The sequence below is a fragment of the Chrysemys picta genome, chromosome 16 (assembly GCF_011386835.1).
Source record: "Chrysemys picta bellii isolate R12L10 chromosome 16, ASM1138683v2, whole genome shotgun sequence".
Taxonomy (NCBI): Eukaryota; Metazoa; Chordata; order Testudines; family Emydidae; genus Chrysemys; species Chrysemys picta.
In genome coordinates this window covers 31,555,586-31,576,582 of record NC_088806.1, presented here as the reverse complement: position 1 = coordinate 31,576,582, position 20,997 = coordinate 31,555,586, and the positions used below count along the sequence as shown (strand labels likewise).

The 20,997-nt window shown below is 51.1% G+C and overlaps 1 protein-coding gene across 4 annotated transcripts; it reads right to left on the bottom strand.

Moving 5' to 3' along the window:
- Positions 1-3,376: 3,376 nt before the first annotated feature.
- On the bottom strand, positions 3,377-20,011 carry LOC101932898 (T-cell surface glycoprotein CD3 epsilon chain). Of its 4 annotated transcripts, none has more exons than XM_065569178.1 (8): positions 19,904-20,011; positions 15,099-15,215; positions 13,201-13,224; positions 10,832-10,855; positions 7,950-8,162; positions 6,741-6,893; positions 5,885-5,931; positions 3,377-5,474 (listed from the first exon to the last, which is right to left on the bottom strand). In XM_065569178.1, exons 2-8 carry the CDS (start codon positions 15,145-15,147, stop codon positions 5,418-5,420), a joined length of 567 nt encoding a protein of 188 aa, XP_065425250.1. In that variant the 5' UTR covers positions 15,148-15,215; positions 19,904-20,011; the 3' UTR covers positions 3,377-5,417. The 4 variants fall into 4 exon arrangements, with proteins under 4 accessions (XP_065425250.1, XP_065425249.1, XP_065425248.1 ...); XM_065569177.1 differs by lacking the exon at positions 19,904-20,011 and adding an exon at positions 16,109-16,237; XM_065569176.1 differs by lacking the exon at positions 19,904-20,011 and adding an exon at positions 15,332-15,456.
- Positions 20,012-20,997: the final 986 nt, after the last annotated feature.

Sequence of the window (20,997 nt, the reverse complement as noted above, 5' to 3'; positions counted from 1 at the left end):
CAGAGGAGGTGCTCGCGCACCAGGGGGGCAGGGCAGAGCACTCTCCATCAGCAGGCGGGGATGATGGTGCGAAGCGAGCCAAGTCCGCTCAGCTCCTCTCCACCTTAGGGGGCTCTGGGAACGCCGCTGGTCAGCCTGCTCCTCCCATGGCCCACAGAGGGTAACTCCTAGCCGGGCCCTTCTGTTTCTGTGACTAGAGGGGGCACTGCTAAAGGGACAAGCCGAAAGCAGACAAGCTCTTAGGGTGTGGGGCTGCCCCACTCCAACCCTGCCTTTCCGGGGGTGATTACGAGTGGCAGCCCAGTTGTCAGTCTGGGATGGAGCCCAGCTCTGCCCTCTGTGACCCTAAATAATAGTGCCATGCTTCAGGTGGGCAAGCGTTGTAAGCCCCATTCTACTGATGGGGAAACTGAGGGGTAGAGAGGGGCAGGGCCTCCACCAAGGCCACGTGGTGTGTCAGAGCAGAAGCTGGGTGTTTGCCTCCCCTGCGTCAATCACCGGGAAATCCCTGCCCACGGCCCCGTCTGGTTGAGCAGAGGCCTGTTTCCTGCACTCTGGCCCGACGCTCTTTGTGGGCTGTGGTGAAGGGGTGGAATTGTCTGGGGTTTGTCTGGTCAGCGAGCGGAGGTGAATGATGGGCTGGTCAGTGCAGCATGAACCCACCGCAGCGCTTCCTCAGAGCAGGAGACAAGCAGGGCTGGCCTCAGCCCAGTACGAATGAGTCCAAGGTCAGTGTCCTGTGTGCACATCGTTAGATCCACCCCCTGGCTGGTTTGTATCCTCACCCAGCACCATATGGGGACCCGCTGTGGCTGGCAGTTAGGTCCCTGAGCAACGTGCCCCCTTAAGAGCTCTCCTGCCGGGTCGGAGCCTTGGGGATTTCTCTAGGATCCCAGCAGGGATGTCTGCCTGCCTGGAGCAGTTGTTTAACCCCTTGGTTGCTTGTTCTTGGGGAAAGTTCATTGCTCTTGTGACACGATGACAGACTTCTGGCCAAAGGGTTGAGAGCCTGAGGCTAGAGAACAAAAGGTACCGAGTGATGGAGCAAAAAGCAGCTGGGTCCTACTGTACATGTCGGCCTTTGGAAAGCAGCCTGGAACATACAGGCCTCACGTTAGCAGGGCCTCTTTAACCATCAGGGCACCCAGTTCCTGACCCACTCGCCACACCTGCAGCGTGGAAAGGACAGGAGCAGGGGAGGGAATCACGCTGCCCGTTCGGGGAAATGCTAAGGGATCATAAGTGCCTTTCTCCTCCTTCCCAAAAGCACTCAATGGGGTGTGAAGCAGGGATAGGCAGATTCCTTGGCCCTCCTAGGGAAGTCTGGGAGGCCAGTGTCTCAGGATCTGATGGGAGGGCTCCTTAATGTCCCAGAGGTTAGTTTCCTGCATGCCCGTAGAACGCAGCGTTTGGATTGACAAACATGCCTCCGCCATGCGATGCATTAGATGTAACCTATGAAGCCTTTTCCACCTCTCCTGTCGACTACAGCTACTGGAACACTTTGTTGGCCAGCAACAGCTTTGACTGCCCCAGTTCTCTGGGGTCCTCTCCCTCCAAAGGCCCCCCCTCTTCTCCCCGCTCTTGAATAAAACCATCCGTTTACAGGTTATTACAGTTCTCAGAGAATGGGTGGCACGTAACAGATGGGAGCAGCAAGCAGTTAAAAACCTCAGAAACCAGGTCACCCTCCCCATGCGGGTCGCAGACACCTGTGGGTCGTGGTCTCCTCCTGGCTTTCTAAGAATTTGGGTGACACATTTTAGTGAGCACCAGAGAGCTGCTAGCTGTGTTAACATGGAGGAAATGCCCCTGTATGAATTCGGCTGTTCTAGGGTCATATAGCGGATCGTGTAATTACCTGGCACCACACAATGATAGGTGGGTAATTATAGGGAGACACTAGAGCTAGTGTAGGAGACAGACATGAGACCAAAATGCCAGGAGTGAAGTGCTATTACTGTGGGGTAAGTAGATGCGATTTACTAATAAGTGGCAGGATTCAAATGTTATTGGTCCCTAAGTTGGGGGCCACATTCAGCTGCCCCACTTGTGCCAGAGAAGGAGCAACCATAGGTCAGGCAAAAATCACAGCTCTTGAGACCGTCCCATGCTTTGGGAAGAGACTTCGGTCACCCATTGCAGACCTGCTCTGTAACTCCATCCAGGAGTGAGCCTGGTACTGCAGGGCATAGAGAAACCGTGCAAATCTGAAAGGGTCAGCTCCCTTATTCGCCTCTTTCTGGAACTGGTTTTCTCTGTGCAATTCTAGCCATAGGACGCATGATGCTGATGATGGTTGTAGGCACAAGTGCAGCCAAGCGAGGAGACAGGGACGTGTAGGTTTGTAGATAGCTGTGTGGAGACACTGCAGTGAGCTGACAAGTGGGGAAGATGATGGTTACTCATGCCAGCAGCCCTGAGGAAAGCAGTTTGATCATGTGGGTGTGGCTGGGAGCAGGATCTGACCCACTGTACATCCAGAGCAGCTGTTCCTGTCTGCACTGTGAAATGAATCACATCCCTGGTCTGACCCCAGCCATGGCAATGCAGCTGCACCAGGGGGCTGAGGTCAATCACTTCACTACTGTATTGACTTCAGTCGAGTGACACCCATTTGTACCAGCAGTGAACCTGGCCCTGGGGGTTTCAGGGCTGTGTGGGGGTGGTTCTGTTTGGCTCTTGCTTGCAAACTCTCTCCTCTCGACATGTAGGGCTTGCAAGGTAAACCCAGCTGCGCCTGCCTCTGTAACCACATCCTCCAGGCCAAGCACACTGATCCGGGGCTCGAAGGTGGCTGGGTGCTCACTCCTTGCTGTGCAGAGACACCAGGGCTAAACCACAGCCCACCCCACTTACTGCTGCTTCCTCTCCGGAGCGACGTCTCCCCTCTGAGCAATAGCCCAGGGCTGAGCAGAGTCAGTTTTCTAAGCCAGACACTGGTGTCTGCTCCCAGCTGCCCATGTGGCTCTCAGGAAAAGGAAACAAGTCAATCCCATTGCCCACGTTTGTTACTGTCCTGCCACCTTCATGAAACTGGATAATTTTAACTCAAGTGGCTTTTGAAAATTGTTTGTTAAATTGAGTGTAAGTGACCACAACCTTCTTATCGTGCCCCAGGCCTGACCTGCAGCCCCCAGCTATTCCAGCCCTACCCCCAGCTCTGCTGATGACATCCCTCCCCAGCCTGGCCATTGCACTCCACTGTTTGCTGTCTGCCCCTCACCCCACTGCCTAGCCCTGGGCCCCTTTGTACACTGCTGCCAGTGCACCTCAGTGGTGACCCCAGCAGCTTTTGCAGTCCTGGGTCTTTCCTGTGCAGAGTCCTCTGAGTAACGGTTGTGTTGAGAAAGAATGAACTGGAAACACCCTCCAATGCGGATCCAGGGGCAGAGCCCTCCCCGTTTATTGGCTGCATAATGCACTTTTAGAAATACTTGCATCATAAAACATTCAAACAGGCCTTTCTCAATACAGACAAATTCACCAGCTTGGTAACAGACACCATAGAGCCTGGACACAGCCTGAGAGCCAGAGATGGAACAGGAGAGGGAGGGTACAGCAAAGAAGGGGGTTGGAGCGAGGTGAGCCAGATGAGACTCACTCAGAGCACGGGGTTTGTACAGCCCTTATGGGAAAGTCCTCGCACTGTTACTAGAAAACGCTCCTATTTCTAGATGTGGTTTTGGACCACACTCTAGAACTGAAACAGGAACGGGGGTCCCTGCTATAGAATTCCACAGGCTGAGTACAAAGAAAAACCTATGGAAATGGTCACATTCTGTCTGCAGTTCTCTATGGTTTGGGCTAATTTCTACACCACCCTATGGGTTTTGCTGCTCTTAAATTCTACAGGACTTCTCCAGAGGGAAAATGTCCTGTGGTTAAGGCACTGGGGGTCAGGAGCCCCATCTGAAAAATGGTGCCAGTCCCCTCTCACGCATCTCATCCCCCTGAGACAGTGATGTCTCTCGGGAGGGACTACGTTCCTCGGCAGAACCCAGCCCGGTGGGGCTTGGATCTTGACCGGGGCTTCCAAGTGCTACTGTAATTTAATAATAAGCGTTAAAGACTCAATCAGCCACTTAAGCGCCCTTCTGGGGGGCTCACAGATGACCCTTTGTTACAAGGTCTAGAGGAGGCTTGGGGGAGAAGGGGCACGTGCTGAAGAGTCCACACCCCCAGCCTTCTATTTAGGCCCCATACATGGAACCTTTCTGAGAGAACCACCGGGTCCTCCAGCAAAACCAGGCGGCTCCAGATGTCCATTGCTGATATTTAAATCCCCTCCTTCCAGGCCGACTTTATCCATCCCAGAGACGCAAGAAAGGGCTCAAGCCCCGTTTTCCCCATGGCAGGTCTCCGGAAAGGGGTGTTGGGGCTGTGTGTGACCCCACAGCAAGGACTGGCGTGCTGAGCATGGCTGGAGAGGGCAGCCAGCGCGGTGTTGTCAATGAACTGCTCTGTCACTGCTGAGACAGGCCAGGTGAGCACGACTGACACACTGCACCGGGGCCCGGAGATCGCAGCCCAGGGACTTACACCCCCGAACACTAGCGGTGGCCAGAAGAACACTGCAGAGCACAAGCTGGACAGGGACAGGGCTCAAGGAGGAATATGGTGGATGCGCACACGGCCACGTCTACCCTTCACAGCCCATAGTGACCATCGCATCTCCCTTTCGAGCCCCAGGGAACGTGGTGACAGTCTCGTTACTATCCTGGGCAGGGAAACGGGAACTAATGTCAAACCAGAGGAACAGGAGAGAGCCAGCCAAGCCCCAGTGCTCCGAGAGGGTCTGCTCTTTGCTAGCACTATTTAAGGCATCTCTGGGAAGCGGGTGAGTCTCTGCCCACGTAGTACAGATGGGAAAGCTGCGGGGGAGGGGGATGGACTTCGCCACGGTCACAGAGGGACTCAGTGTCAGAGCTGGGGTCAGAGCTCAGGTGTTCCTGGCTCCCGGGCTGGTGCTCAGGACACTGGACAATGTCCCTTTTTGCCCTGGGCAGGGAAGAGGCCGTCCGAGTGTCAGGACAAGATCAATGGTGCAGGGTGCTGGAGAGACAAATCAAAGCATGTGACTGAAATAAATAAAACTGAAGAGTGAAAGGGTTTCCCCAACAGTTTGGAAAGCGTGATCAGGACAGCCTAGGAGGAGCCCGAAGAGGAGAAAGCTACAACTATTTAATGGGGAAAACCTTTTCTTCTTGTTTCTTTAGTCAGTGTCTGTTCCCTGGGGTCAAATCAAAGGCAGGAAGGAAGGTGTCCAAGGAGGGGCAGCGTCTCCCATTGCAGCTGCTGGGCTGGTCCCCAGAATGTGCGACTGCCCAGCACGGACTGCCGAGAATCTGTATCACATGGGACAGAAGCTGGGGGCCCTTAGCTGCTCTCGTCCAACCTGCCATCCGCAGGGCGATTCAGAAGCCCCTGGACTGCAGCCCGGCGTACAGATCCCGCTGACCCTTCCTGATGGGCTGTGGGAACAGGAGCAGATGTGAGCAACAGGCTCTTGCGTTAACATAGCACAGCGACAGTACCTTGTACAACTGGCTCTGTGCCAGGGCTGGGCTCCTCAGTGCAACCACCAGGTGTGACTTGGGCACAGGGCAGGGAGCGTGCAGCTCTGGGGATGCACACTGTACCCTGCATGCTGTGATGACCCTTCTGTTGCTAACTACCCTTAGGAAGCCACATGGCCCTGCTCAGTCACTCCTTCCCCCACACCCAGGTGAAGCCTGGAACTGAACAAAGCACCTGGTGGAAGGGGACCAATGCTGTAATTTCTCAGCTCTCATCATCCACCAAGAAGGCTGTGACCCCAATCCCAATAGTTCTGGAAAGGCCAAGAGAGGAGGGGGACCCCCACCCCGTCAGTTCCCGTTACCTCATAGTCTGGGTTTGGCACAGGCGGGGGGCGCACCATCTTCTGGCCTGGAAGGCAAAGCAGGGAGAAGGTTCAGGTGGAATACTACCGATTCTTAGCGCAGACACAGAGCTTCGCAGGCGTGACTCATCCCCACGGCTCCGTGGGCGTTTCAGGAGCAGGGCACACAGTGTCCACCGATTTTGGGGGCCCAATTGAGACACCTCAGCCCTGAGCATCTGGCCTTTGTCACACCCAGAACACAGGACTATCCTCCGAGACACAGGCCTCCAGCCCTGAATCAAAGGACACTCTGCCTGGGGTGCAAAATGCAGTGCGGTCAGCTCTTTGGAGTGTCGGTGACTTGTGATGTATGTCTTAGTGCCCCCACTGCACAAGAATCTCAGCTTCCATTTTAAAACAAGGCAGTTTCTAGCCCTCCTGGCTGTAGAGAACGAACTAAAAATGTGACCCAACCGACGGGCTCAGAGAGCAGAGACAAAACCCCCATATTTCTCATTTAAATCAAATCTCCTGATTTTGAAGCCAACTCCCTGCGGTTAGGGCCTGACTCGTGGTGTGAATGCTTGAGGGCGGCCGTGCTGCGATACCGCCGGGGAGGCAGCAGTGCAGCCCTTCCAGCCAGCCCCACCCTCCCTTTGCCTCTCTCAGGGCTGCTTCACCACAGCCTGTGCAATGGGTTCCTGTGCCTGGGGCACTTTCAGCACAAAATGGCAGCTGTACCTTCCCCACACGAAGGGCGGCACGGGGTGTGGTAAGCAGCAGGAGGAGCCTGAGGGGGGCTTGACCCCAGCGTTTCCCCCAGTTGAAGACACTCAGCCACTTATTAACAGGAGAGATTTGAACCAGCTCTTACCTTTCGGATGAACTCCGGCGCTGCCACCGACTCGCCCCTTCCGGTTCTTGCTGAAGTAATAGACCAGGATCAGCACCCCGAGGGTGATGAGGAAATCTGCGATGATGATCCCAGCCACTGTCAAGACATCCAGCTCCTCACAGTTCCTGCACACTGTGGTGGGAAGGGACAGGGGGCTCAGCGAGAGGGAGAAGGGCAGAGCGGGGGGGGGGGGAGGTAGGGGGACGGCGGGAGGTGGGAGTCACAAGTCCCAGCCCAGAGACACTGCTGGGTAAATGCCCCATGTTTGGTCTGCCCAGACCTCACCCACTTGCTTTGTGTGGATGGAGACCGCACACATCATGAGGGGGCAAGAACAGTAAGTGGAGGAGTGAAGGGGGAAGGGAGACTCCTTTCTGTTCCCCCCTACACACACCGCACTCTGCCAACACCGCTGGGGTGGCTGGAGCGGTCAGTGACTGAAATGTCCCCTGTTTTTTCTGCATGGCCCTTGGCAGCAGGGTTGTAACAGCTCATTCCATGCTCCTCATCCCCGCCTCCCCAGCCCTTTCTGTCTGTGTCGGAAAGAGTGCAGGGATTCTCGGGCTCCCCAAGCAGCTCCCCAGACACCCGAGATAGTGCATGGGCTGCAAGGGGCTTTGTCAGAATGGAGGAGAATTGATTCAGTTTCCAAGTGGGACTGGGGAAGCCAGGCTGTGCCCTCTCCAAGCCTCCAGACCTGGAGTCTCCTGCCAAGATCCTGAAGGTTCATGATTCTCTGAAGCTCATGAAAGGTCACTGGTCTCAGGGAGAGATAATAGTCTCACATTTATACAGCCTCTCCCATCCCAAAGCAGCTCCCAAGCTAGGTGTATAAAGTGCCTTTGAAATGCAGCCACCTCTGGGGTGGAGGACACAGCAAGGGCAAAGCACACCACATAACAGTGCAGAGAGGGGTAATTGAGCCACACATCCCATGGCAAACGCATACTCTTTTGAACAGTGCCCCCATGGAATCGCAGTGCTCATGGGGGGCTGGCTGGACCTCAGAGCAGCTGAGTGTCGAAGTCAGTCCCAGCAGCGCCCCTGAAAATCAGGCCTCTGCGTACGTTATGGCATGTGAATCTTCTAGGCAATAAGGTCACAGAATTAATCGCTAGCCTCTGTAGCCTCCCATGACATCTCATGTGCCTGCTTATTCCCATGGAAGGGGCGCTCTCTCCCGTTTACCTTTGGCCTTCAGGTGAAGTTTGAGGGAGGGTGTCCCAGACTCACACGTATACTCCCCGTCATGCTTGGAACTCTCGTACTCCTCAATCACATAGACCTGTTCCTTACTAACACCAGGTAACGATGCCTCGTTTTTCTTCCATTCTATGCTTGACACAACGAATCGGGGGCAGGTGAGAGTCACCTTGGTCTTAGAGATCACCACCCCGAACCCTGCAAAACGGGAAGAAAGAACAACAGAAACACAGGTATTCAGTAAAACCAGTGCTTAAAATGGGCAGGGCAAGGAGGTCCTACACGCAGCAAAAATATAATTAACCATGGAGCTGTGTCACTGAGGGGCTCACTTTGAGCACTGCCTTGCCTCTTGGAGGGATTCTGGAAATGGGATTGTTAGGTTAAATGTAAAAATGTATCAGTTCGGGGGGAGTTGTGGTGTATAACGCTCTTCGCATTCACAAGCAATAACAGTAAGTAGCTATAAATGGCTTCATGAACTAAAAATTGATCGTCATTATTATGTAATCAGTTAACTCACAAAGTTGAACTGGGAATTGTCTCTCTTGTGCATGAACACTTATTTTGTCTGGGATTGTGATGGATGCCCCAATCTTTTCTCAGACCACTTTAATCACTGAATAAACCTTGCTGGAATCAGCTTCTGTACCAAATGACTGGAGGATAGATAATGTGACACCAATTTTTAAAAAGGGCTCCAGAGGTGACCCCGGCAATTACAGGCCGGTAAGCCTGACTTCCGTACCGGGCAAATGGGTTGAAATGATAGTAAAGAACAAAATTGTCAGACACATAGATGAACATAATTTGTTGGGCAATAGTCAACATGGTTTTTGTAAAGGGAAATCATGTCTCATCAATCTACTAGAATTCTTTGAGGGGGGGTCAACAAGCATATGGACAAGGGGATCTCTCAAAACTGGGACTGGGCAACAAAATGGCATATGAAATTCAATGCTGATAAATGCAAAGTAATGCACACTGGAAAACATAATCCCAACTATATGCATAAAATGATGGGGTCTAAATTAGCTGTTACCACTCAAGAAAGAGATCTTGAAGTCACTGTGGATAGTTCTTTGAAAACATCCACTCAATGTGCAGTGGCAGTCAAAAAAGTGAACAGAATGTTGGGAATCATTAAGAAAGGGACAGATAATAAGACAGAAAATATCATATTGTCTCTATATAAATCCATGGTACGCCCACATCTTGAATACTGCGTGTGGATGTGGTCGCCCCATCTCAAAAAAGATATATTGGAATTGGGAAAAGGTTCAGAAAAGGGCAACAGAAATGATTAGGGGTATGGAACAGCTTCTGTATGAAGAGACATTAATAAGACTGGGTCTTTTCAGTTTGGAAAAAAGACGACTAAGGGGGAATATGACTGAGGTCTATCAAATCATGACTGGTGTGGAGAAAGTAAATAAGGAAGTGTTATTTACTCCTTCTCATAACACAAGAAATCTGTTAGTCTTTAAGGTGCCACCAGACTCCTTGTTGTTTTTGTAGATACAGACTAACATGACTACCCCCTGATACTTGACAAGAACTAGGGGTCACCAAATGAAATAAAGAGGCAGCAAGTTTAAAACAAACAAAAGGAAGTATTTTTTCATGCAATGCACAGTCAACCTGTGGAACCCCTTGCCAGAGGATATTTTGAAGGCCAAGACTATAACATGGTTAAAAAAAAAGAGCTAGATAAGTTCATGGAGGATAGATCCATCAATGGCTATTAGGCAGGATGGGCAGGAATGGTGTCCCTAGCCTCTGTTTGCCAAAAGCTGGGAATGGGCGACAGGGGATGGATCACTTGATGATTCCCTGTTCTGTTCATTCCCTTTGAAGCACCTGTCACTGATCACTGTCAGAGGACCGGACACTGGGCTAGATGGACCTTTGGTCTGACCCAGTATGGCCGTTCTTATGTAAACCTTCTCAATCCCAGAAACCACCTTTTCCAGCTCCCTGCTCACTGGCCAATCGGAATGCAGATTTCAGAAGCATGCACACTGCGTGGCATGGCTCTGATGAGTGAAAATGGACTGTGGGCGGGGCACAGGTAAATGGGGGTGGGGAGAGATTGTTTGCCTGTGGACTGGAATTAGACTGAGAAAAATTAAAGTTGGAAAGAGAGAGTTAGTGCAACTGATGCCCCAGTGGAAAAATGCAAATGGAAAGAGGGGAAATAATTCACCCCATTGTCTACCCATCCGAGTCAACTGTAACACTGTTCTTAGACTGTGAGCTAGTCAGGGCAGGGACTGTTGTCCTATGCATATGTGCTGAGCACAGACCAAGAGGGTCCTGCTCCTAAATACGGCCTGGGTGCCACCCCAATGCCACTATTATATAATATAATACCTAGCTCTTTCCTTGGTAGCTCTCAAAGTGCTTTATGCAGATCAGAATCAGTATCCCCATGTTACAGATGGGGAAACTCAGTAACTGTTGTTAATAATAAGACTCCCCGACTGACTGCAAAGGAGCCAGGAGGAACCCAGTCTGCACGTATACAGTTTCCTGGATCTGTATTTTTAAAAAGAAGTAGTAAAGACATTCTCTATGACCCAACACACAGAGAGACAGACATGCAGGTAGGGGCTGGCTCAGCACCCATTCGAGTCAATGGAAAGACTCCCATTGACTTCAGTGGGTTCTGGGTTAGGCCCAGACACACACTTGCACGCTCACACTCATACAGGCATTCAGACAAATGGGCATATGCCCTTAGTGGTTAAAGATGCCCCATTTTTTAGATTCCCTCTGAGCGGTTAGCAATGGCAGGATCAATCTTAGCAGCAGCACTTCTGAGATATTTATAATGGTTAAAAACCTTGATGGTAAAATTAACTTACCGTTATCCTGCGCCATGGTGTCAGCTGCAAAAGGAAAACAACAAAAGCTATTAGCAAATCTACCTCTCTCTGCTTGATTCATGTATTTAAAATATCCTTTCCCTTATTATTAACAATCTGCCTCTAGGGCAGGGGTCAGCAACGTTCGGCACGCGGCTCACCAGGGTAAGCACCCTAGCAGCCCGGGCCAGTTTATTTACCTGCTGACGCGGCAGGTTCGGCCGATCGCGGCCCCCACTGGCCGGGGTTTGCCGTCCCGGGCCAATGGCGGGAAGAGGCGTGGGCCGAGGGATGTGCAGGCCGCGGCTTCCCGCCGTCCCCATTGGCCCGGGACGGCGAACCAAGGCCAGTGGGGGCCGCGATCGTCCGAACCTGCCGTGTCAGCAGGTAAATAAACTGGCCCAGCCCGCTAGGGTGCTTACCCTGGCGAGCCGCGTGCCGAACGTTGCCAACCCCTGCTCTAGGGAGTAAACACAAAACACTAATCAATAATAATGCTGATTTGAAAGCCAAGCACCTGGGTGCCATGCAGACATTGGAAAACAGTCACAACAGCATTCATGTTTTAAATCCATGTTATCAAACTTCCCAATCCTAGAAACATAGACAAAGATGGGATGGGGACGAAGGCAGGGAATGGTCTTGGACGTTAAAAACCATTCAGAACCTGAGGAGCTACTTAGAAGCCTGGGCACTTGCTCTAATCCCCCCGCCCCTTCCTCCAGGTTTGTAATTCCTTCTGTCCTTTGCTGCCCCCCAGGCTTTGATTTTGTGACAAAAATGGAAACTTTCTCTCTTTCCCCTAATGTCAGTTGGTTCCTACACTGTTCCCTTTGTACCACAAATCACAGTGACAGAACACCAGGGTGGCACCGGTTATTTTAGCTGGCCATACACCAGTGATCAATCCTGTTTCTCCACGTGCCTCTCCGGTCTCTGCAGGCGCCCGATCCTGCTTGGATGGCACTAAAAATGGTTACTTGACAATTCATTTTTGCTGATTTTTCAAATCGGTGTAAACAGCACCAGTGAATTGATAGGGGATATTTCCAGTCCTATAACAATCACCAAACTGAAATGCGTCTCCTTGGAGTTTACCCCTCCCTTGGGAGAGGTTCTGAACTGCACCACTCTTGGTGGATGCTTTAGAAATGCGGAGGTGGCTAGAGCAGCTTACTGAGGCAACTGTTATTTTAAACCAAAGCTGCGTCCCCCTGGCTGTCCTTTTCAAAGTGCAAAACGGAGTGAGGTGCCTGGGTTTGCTGTGAAAAGAAATTATCTGGTTCATTGCACGGTGTAAATGTAAAGGCACAGCTACTGTGCAGCGCGGAGACAGAGCCTGCTGGGGGTCTGGGCCCTGAGCCTGCAATGAGAACTGCAGGACTCTGTGTGGTTCCATGGGTTTGCCTGCTGCAGGATCAGGGCCTGAGGTTAGAAATGGTTTTGTTTAACTCTGTAGAGCGATTTGTGAGCGTGAGGAACTGCACTGAAATTCCGAAGCTACAACCACACTAAAGCAGTGCTAGGGAGGGGGTCAGAATCAGACCCACAGTGTGTACCAGAGACACTAGACAAAAGAAAGGTGCCTAAGCCAATAAAAGAAAGATCTGTGTTCCCACCTGCCCTGGTGTATGGTTTTAGCCAGCACTTGCTTTACAGAGGCTGGGAGCTCACACTCACTAAAACTACAGAGATGAAATCCCACAGACAAAGGCTTTGATTAGAGGGGAAGGTGATTGGCTGCTTTATCCCCACGCAGAACGTTGATTTAGGGAAAGGGAATAAATACAGGTGCAGTAACACAAACCGATTCCGGCCCAGCTCCTAAATACGGTCTGGGTGCCATCCCAATGCCACTATTATATAATATAGTACCTAGCTCATTCCTCGGTAGCTCTCACAGTGCTTCACGCAGATCAGAATCAGTATCCCCATGTTACAGGTGGGGAAACTCAGTAACTGTTGTTAATAATAAGACTCCCCGACTGACTGCAAAGGAGCCAGGAGGAACCCAGTGTGCAGGTATGAAGTTTTCTGGATCTGTATTTTGAAAAAGAAGTAGTAAAGACATTCTCTATGACCCAACACACAGAGAGACAGACATGCAGGTAGGGGCTGGCTCAGCACCCACTGGAGTCAATGGAAAGACTCCCATTGACTTCAGTGGGTTCTGGGTTAGGCCCAGACACACACTTGCACGCTCACACTCATACAGGCACTCAGACAAATGGGCATATGCCCTTAGTGGTTAAAGATGCCCCATTTTTTAGATTCCCTCTGAGCGGTTAGCAATGGCAGGATCAATCTTAGCAGCAGCACTTCTGAGATATTTATAATGGTTAAAAACATTGATGGTAAAATTAACTTACTGTTCTCCTGCGCCATGGTGTCAGCTGCAAAAGGAAAACAACAAAAGCTATTAGCAAATCTACCTCTCTCTGCTTGATTCATGTATTTAAAATATCCTTTCCCTTATTATTAACAATCTGCCTCTAGGCCAGGGGTTGGCAACGTTTGGCACGCAGCTCGCCAGGGTAAGCACCCTAGCGGGCCGGGCCAGTTTATTTACCTGCTGACGCGGCAGGTTCGGCCGATCGCTGCCCCCACTGGCCGCGGTTTGCCGTCCTGGGCCAACGGGGCCGGCGGGAAGCGGCGCGGGCCGAGAGAAGTGCAGGCCGCGGCTTCCTGCCGCCCCCATTGGCCCAGGACGGCGAACCGAGGCCAGTGGGGGACGCGATTGTCCGAACCTGCCGCGTCAGCAGGTAAATAAACTGGCCCGGCCCGCTAGGGTGCTTACCCTGGCGAGCCGCGTGCCGAACGTTGCTGACCCCTGATCTAGGGAGTAAACACAAAACACTAATCAATAATAATGCTGATTTGAAAGCCAAGCGCCTGGGTGCCATGCAGACATTGGAAAACAGTCACAACAGCATTCATGTTTTAAATCCATGTTATCAAACTTCCCAATCCTAGAAACATAGACAAAGATGGGATGGGGACGAAGGCAGGGAATGGTCTTGGACGTTAAAAACCCTTCAGAACCCGAGGAGCTACTTAGAAGACTGGGCACTTGCTCTAATCCCCCCACCCCTGCCTCCAGGTCTGTAATTCCTCTGTCCTTTGCTGCCCCCCAGGCTTTGATTTTGTAACAAAAATGGAAACTTTCTCTCTTTCCCCTAATGTCAGTTGGTCCTACACTGTTCCCTTTGTACCACAAATCACAGTGTCAGAACACCAGGATGGCACCGGTTATTTTAGCTGGCCATACACCAGTGATCACTCCTGTTTCTCCACGTACCTCTCCAGTCTCTGCAGGTGCCCAATCCTGCTTGGATGGCACTAAAAATGGTTATTTGACAATTAATTTTAGCTGATTTTTCAAATCATTGTGTCTGCTTCCACAATTGTAAACAGCACCAGTGAATTGATAGGGGATATTTCCAGTCCTATAACAGTCCCCAAGGTGATCGGCTGTTTTATCCCGGCACAGAACTTTGTTTTAGACAGAGGGAATAAATACAGGTGCAGTAACACAAACTGATCATGGCCAGAGAGAACCTGAACTCTTTCAGATCACATCAAAGCCAGCAACTGGCATTTGCCGCTCACGGGCAGAGTGGCTGCAGAGTTTATTTTTAAATTTCTTTTGCCCGTTTCCCTATGGGCATTTCAATCTAGGTTGCCACATGCTTTGCCTTTCATCTGGTTGGCTTTACACACACTAATCCGTTCAGGGGATGCTATTATCCCTGCTTTACCCATTGTGAAGCTGAGATCTAGAGAGCGACGGGCCCAAGAGCACATGGCGATTTAATATAACAGCAAGTAGGACGGGGGAGTCCAGATTTCAGAGCACTCTGCTGCCCAAAGCACTGCCCCTCCCGTACCCTTCACCAGCCTGTTCAGACCATTGGTGAGGGCTTTGGAGTTTACTGAATTTGCTGATAAATAACAAGGATCTTTTCAGCAACTGACTTCTCTTTTAAAAAGGAATATAGACGGAAGTGCCTCAATTCCCTCTCTCTCGACTGCTCTGATTCTGCAGGGGGTGATTCCTGCTCCGCTGCCCCTCACGTCACTGCTAGTGGGGTACATTTCTCATCAGCAAACGGCAACTTCAGTTTTACTGTAAGTCTTTGAGGCTGTGTAAGAACACCTGGCTGCCGGTGCTCCGGACTGTCCATCGGCACACGCCAATACCCTCCTTGCCTGAGCCCTTGGGGGTCACTTTGCTGATACCTGGTGGTCTCTAGCCAGTTGTACTCACCCGCACAGAGCAGGAGCCCCAAAACAGGCAGGGCAAGCTGTAGTTTCATCCTGGCGTTCCCCCAACTCGCTCTCTTTTCTGTCCTTTCCAATCAGATTGGCATCACCCAGTCTGGCTCTGCAAAAAGAAAGAACCCAGGCGCTTTCAAGTTTCTGTTTATGAGAAAGAGGCCTGGGATTGTTTCCCAGAATTGCATCTAACAATCGGTGCAGCGGCGCACGGAGGAGACTCACTGTTTCCAGCATAACATGCAAGCGGCTCAGAGAGACAGCAAATGTCTATGATAAAACAACCCCCTGCCAGGAAGTGCGGAGGCTCGAGATGCCTACATTTCCGAGCGTCACTGAGAACGCGAGGGGGCTGCTGTGCTACAAGCACCTCGGCGACTCTCAGGCCAGCCCAGAGAGGGTCCTGGCGAGAGGAGCACACACAACCTGGCCCCAGCAGATTTGCTTTCAGAGTCTCCCATCATTTTTAAACAATATTTTCTGAGTTAAGTTCAAAATGTTACAGTTAATTTAGCAAAGTGACGGCAACAAACATAACCACTAGACAGGCTGCAAGAAACGCAAAGCCAGCGGCAGACAAAGACACCTTGTGCAACGAGCATAAAATAGCCTGTAAGCTCTTCAGGGCAGGGACTGCCTCTGCCTAAGCTAGGGGTTTGCACAGTGCCTCCCACTTTGATTCCCGCCCCTTGGCGCTATTGTCAAACAAAACATCAACAACAATAGGGACAAGAATACAAAGAAACAGGTGTTCAAGTGCTGTGGTGACGAGTGGGGTATGGAACCTCAGAGAGAAACCTCAGTAAAGGGGAGCTGAATAACATGCCTGGAACCAACAGACCAGAACAAAATTAAATGGAGTAACTCATGAATTCTGTGGCTTTGGTGCTGGATTTACTCTGCTCGAGGCCCCTCTGCCAGCTTGGGTGCCAGCTGCGATGGTGCTTTTGTGTTAGGGAAGCCACTAGGGACTGGATTGCACCTACCAATTTTATTTCTCACCCGACACCAAGGAGCCGTGTCGTGGTTTTCAGTCACTGCAGGCCTGGTTTGGAACCATCTTTGCCTCACAGCCCATGTCAGCTTCTCACCCCGACATCGCTGGGCTTCCTACCACGCTGCCTCTGTGAGTAGAACGTTCTCCCTGTGCGCACGGGAGAGGCCACTACTTCCCTCCACGCAATTTGCTGCTAGGAATGACAAGCCAGAGGAATGACCTGAGAAGAGCTTATCATAGAATATCAGGGTTGGAAGGGACCTCAGGAGGTATCTAGTCCAACCCCAGCGTATGCACCTGCTCGAAAATACACAGACATATTTGTTACCATAACCATATATATGCCTTCCCAAGGCCTGTCTATCAGCCGGTCTGTCTTTAGACAGCACGCTCTTTGGAGCAAGGATTCTGCCTTTAAAGAATCCAGTGTATGGTGGCCCGTGCCAGAAGTAAATAAATAGCTAGTTACACTGCTGAGCTGTGATGTGGTGGGGCAGGGCTCTGTGTCCATTTCCCAATCTCCTGGCCCGCTGGCTGATTACAGAATGAGAAAACGCACCCTGTTCGTCACGCAGGAAAGTTCACTATGAGCTGGAGATGGTGGCTCTTCTCCCTCTAGTGGTAGAATTTGTGACTAACAGAGCGGCAGCTCCTTGCCCAGAGCAGAAAAGCAACAAACCTGGGCCCTGGTCATGCACAGGGGTGTAGATAAGGTGACCAGGCAGCAAATGTGAAAAATCAGGATAGGAGGTGGGGGGTAATAGGAGCCTATATAAGAAAAAGACCCAAAAATCTGTACTGTCCCTATAAAATTGGGACATCTGGTCACCCTAGGTGTAGCTAACTTTTTTATTTGGGGGCTAGAGTTAAAAAATTAATATACTAATAGCTCTTGAATAGCGCTGCAATGAGCAGCTTTGTACCAGATTAAATTTGTTCATTTTTAACAAAGTGAGATAAAGGAACTTCTGTTCCACACACAGTGTTTCCTTTAGTGACTAATGCAATCCCAAAATCGGTTTTGGTTTTTAGCCCCCTCCAGTCCCTGTTGTCTATGCACATGATTCAGCTGGATCCCCTAGTGACAGCCCTATGGGACCTGGGGCAGGGCAGGGGATAAGCATCCGATCTAGGGTTGCCAACCCTCCAGGATTTTCCAGGAGAGTCTCCAGGAATTAAAGATGAATCTTTGATTAAAGATCATGTCAGGTGATGAAACCTCCAGGAATACGTCCAAGCAAACTTGGCACCCCTAATCAGCTCAGACCCTCGGTGACTCCTCGCTCCAGCTGCCAAGAACCCTGTCCATGGAAGCAGGGTGTCCCCCCCCACCCAAAGAAGTGAGCCTGGAGAACAGCGTTGAGGAGTGAAATGTCCTGGCTGATGCTTTACATGAAGCTTCCCCCAAAGTGCATCCATTTATCCGGTGCTGATAAAATGATCGTTGATGAACGAGCACGCACGGGGGAGGAGAGCGCTGCATCCAGTAGACAGTGACCCTAGTGCAGGATTCAGGGGCTCAGCCTCAGGGAAGAATTCCACTGGGTTATTTAACATGCATCAGTTGTTCTATTAACTGTAAAGAGGCTCCTCTTCCATGTGCGACAGCTCTGGCTTTGGCCCTGGGACAGTCTAGGGCTCAGGAGGGTCAAGGCTGGAATTGCCAATCTGCTCCAAACAGGAACTTGTTTGACTGTTTTGCTCATTGTCTCACTTTCATGCAAGCAGCTCGGTGTGGGATTTCAAAGCAAGCCCGTATTTTCATTTGGTATTTATACTTCTGTTGCAAACCTGAATTTATATTTGCCTATTTCCAGTAACATTCATTTTTCATGTTTACAGGGCCGAACAGCAGCCAGCACAATGCAGATGGAAGGGGGTGTTGAGATAAACCCCTTCTCCTGTAAAAGCTGCCAAGGGCAGCTGGGACGTTAGTTTGTCAAATCTTGTCCCAAAGACCCCCGCACGTTAAAGAGCCTGGAAGCTAGTGTAGGATCTGCCTGGGAGGGAGAGAGCCAAGCGAACAAAGGCAGCATTGGAAGCTGTGGGTTTGGGGAAGTTGAGATGTCTGTGTTTTATCATCAGTGTAAGAGCCACACAATTCCACCAGGGGGGGCGCCTACGTCTTCAACATCCTCTCCTCTCCCGTGTAGCCTGCTAGGGCCCGGGGAACTCTCTTTCTTTCCAAATCTGGACATCCCAGGGGAGCCCACGGGAGCACAGTTCTCCTCCTCCAAGGGCTGGGGAGAGGCCAATCCTCAGGGTATGCGACACTACAACAGCAAAGCGCCGCAGGGCTGCAGCTGCGCCACTGTAGCACTAAAGCGTAGACGCTACAGCGAAGGAAGGGTTTCTCCCTCACTCTAGTAAATCCACTGTAGCTAGGTCAACTGAAGAATTCTTTCCTTGACCAAGCTGTGACTACACTGCGGGGGAGGTTGAAATTGTTCACAGCTCTGAGCGATGTAGCTACCCTGACCTAAGTTGTAGGTGAAGCCCAGGCCTTCTACGCTGACCTTGTCACCCTGACATTTCCCCTCCTTGCTAACACTGGTGCAGCTACACCTTTGGGGGCGTTACTGAGGGCAAGGTGCCGACATCTTCATGTGTCGCCTGGACCTGCTCCAAACAGAGTTACCTGGTACAGGGCTTCAAACGTTAGCGCTCTCTCTGGCTGCCCCTGGTGGCGCTGCATGGGTGCTGTGAGAGTGCAAGGAGATTGTAAGGAAAAAGGCTAGTGTAGACACACCTCTAATGGCCACAGAAGCCAGACCAGGGGATGTATCATATCATCAGGGGCACAGAGACCAGTTCATAATCTCCTCTCACAGCCCTTCCTGTATCTGGCTTTGCTCCTCCTCCCAGCAGATATGCCCAGACTCCAGCCCCAGCTGGCTTGGGAAATCCAGCTCAGGTTCTTCTTTTTTTCCTGGAAATTCATTATTTAAAGGCTCCAGGGAACTATGACTATGTTGGGCTTGCTGCACTACCTGTAATGAGATGCTATTTGTAGCTAGTGGAAATTTTATTTATGTCATCTTCTTTCAAAATTGCACTCAGGGCTTCTCTTTAACCAGCAGCGCCTGGGGCGTGATCCTGATCAGACTTGCTGAGCCGGCGAAAGGTTAGACAGGAGACGCTGCAGATTAAGAACGGACTCTTCCCATAAGCTTCCAGCCAGGCCCAGCCGCCCCCATTGGCCCAGGGTGGCTGTCTGTGATACTAACACTGTGAATTGCCTTTATTGCGAGTACAGACAGGTGAGCTAAACCCCTGGCTTTCAGCCCCCCTGGACATTGCACAGGCTGTTGGAGGTTAATAAAAGTACTGCAAGAGTCAGAGTTTAAGGCCAGAAGGAACCACCTAATCATCTACTCTGACCTCCTGTACGTGACAGGCCACCAGCACCATCCAGCACCTGCACAATGAACCCAACAACTGAAACGAGACCAAAGTATTACAGCCCTCAGGAAAATAGACTATTACATGCCACAGGCAGAGAACAGGAGGGACTGAAGTGCACCAGTGCCCAAGACCTCTGCAATGGCAGGGAAATGGGATACACATAGATAATCCTGGCAATGACCCGCATCCATACTCTGCAGAAGAAGGCTCCTCTCATAAGACAGGCCCTCCATTCCCCTCATCATCCGTGTAGCTCTTCTTCACACCTGTTCTAGTTTAAATTCTTCTTTCTGGAGCATGGGTGATCAGAACTGTGTGCAGGACTCCAGATGAGGTCTCACCAGTCCTTGTGCAATGGTATTAATACTTTTCTAGCTCTACTGGAAATACCTCACCTGATACAGCCTCACATCGCATTTGCCTTTTTCACAGCCGCCTCACACTGGTGGCTCAGTCATCCTGGGGTTGACCCTGTGATGGGGTGTGTACCCCACACAGGCCCGGAAGGGGCTAATGGGGGCCTGAGAGGCCAATTAACATACCTGGTTGGAGAGAGCAGTTAATTGATGGTGAAGCCCAGCTGGGGAGGGACTGGGTCATAGTCATTATAAAGCCAGGTAGTTTGCAATAGGAAGGAGCTGTATGATGAGGCTGCTGCATCAAAAATCAGCTAAAGACAAAGACAGGGGTTACAGTCACTCTGTGGGGAACAGAAGAGATGGGAAGCAGCCTAGGAGTCAGAGGGAGGAGACTTTAACTGCCAGCTACAGGGTCCCTGGGCTGGACACCAGCATAGAGGGAGGGCCTGAGTTCCCCTGCCAGCCTCTGAGGAACGTGGGGTGAAACCCATGGCGGTATGGGGTGAGAGACCCATGAGACAGAGGCAGGACTTGCTGTAAGGTCCTTGGACTAGAGCTTGCTTGGACTCTTTGTTAGACTGAAGTGTGATCTTCAAAGGGCCAAGCTGTGGGAGAGACCACTGCGCTTGCTAAGTAAGCAAAGAGATTGACTCCAGCACTGGAAATGTCTGGCTGAGTCCCACCCACCTCTCAGGAAATACAGGAAGAGCAGGGCCTTGGCTTTCATGGTCTGCAGAAAAGGTTAATTAATGTTGGGGCTTTTGTGCTTCTCCCATCAAAGTGTGAATGAAAGACAGGGGCTGGCCAATGAGGGCTGCTGCCCAGGAACAGGAACTGAGAGGGGGTGAGGAGAGTGGGTGAATCATCTGCCATTGTCCAGCCTTCTCTGAAGGCTCTTTGTTGGGTTTGAAATTCAGTCTCTTGACTAGTCATTGTCTCCTAATCTGCCTTGCACTCTTTATCTGTGGGACATGCCCTGCCTGCTGGAGACCTGCCTGGACACACTGCCAGGATTTCCCTACTCTGTTTTAAACGATTTTTAATATTTCAGTCAAAGGCAGTGGAGTCCAGCTGCTTGAAGGAGCAGGGAACCAGGAACAAGGATTCCTGGGCTCTGTTCCCAGCCGTGG

What these genes read in the sequence shown, in the direction of transcription:
- LOC101932898 (XM_065569178.1), bottom strand. Translation starts at nt 15,147, where the DNA reads ATGAAACTACAGCTTGCCCTGCCTGTTTTGGGGCTCCTGCTCTGTGCG. An exon ending in GGGGCTCCTGCTCTGTGCGG is followed by an intron (nt 13,225 to 15,098) that starts GTGAGTACAACT and finishes TTCCTTTTGCAG; the next exon opens with CTGACACCATGGCGCAGGAG. An exon ending in TGCCAAACCCAGACTATGAG is followed by an intron (nt 5,475 to 5,884) that starts GTAACGGGAACT and finishes CTGTTCCCACAG; the next exon opens with CCCATCAGGAAGGGTCAGCG.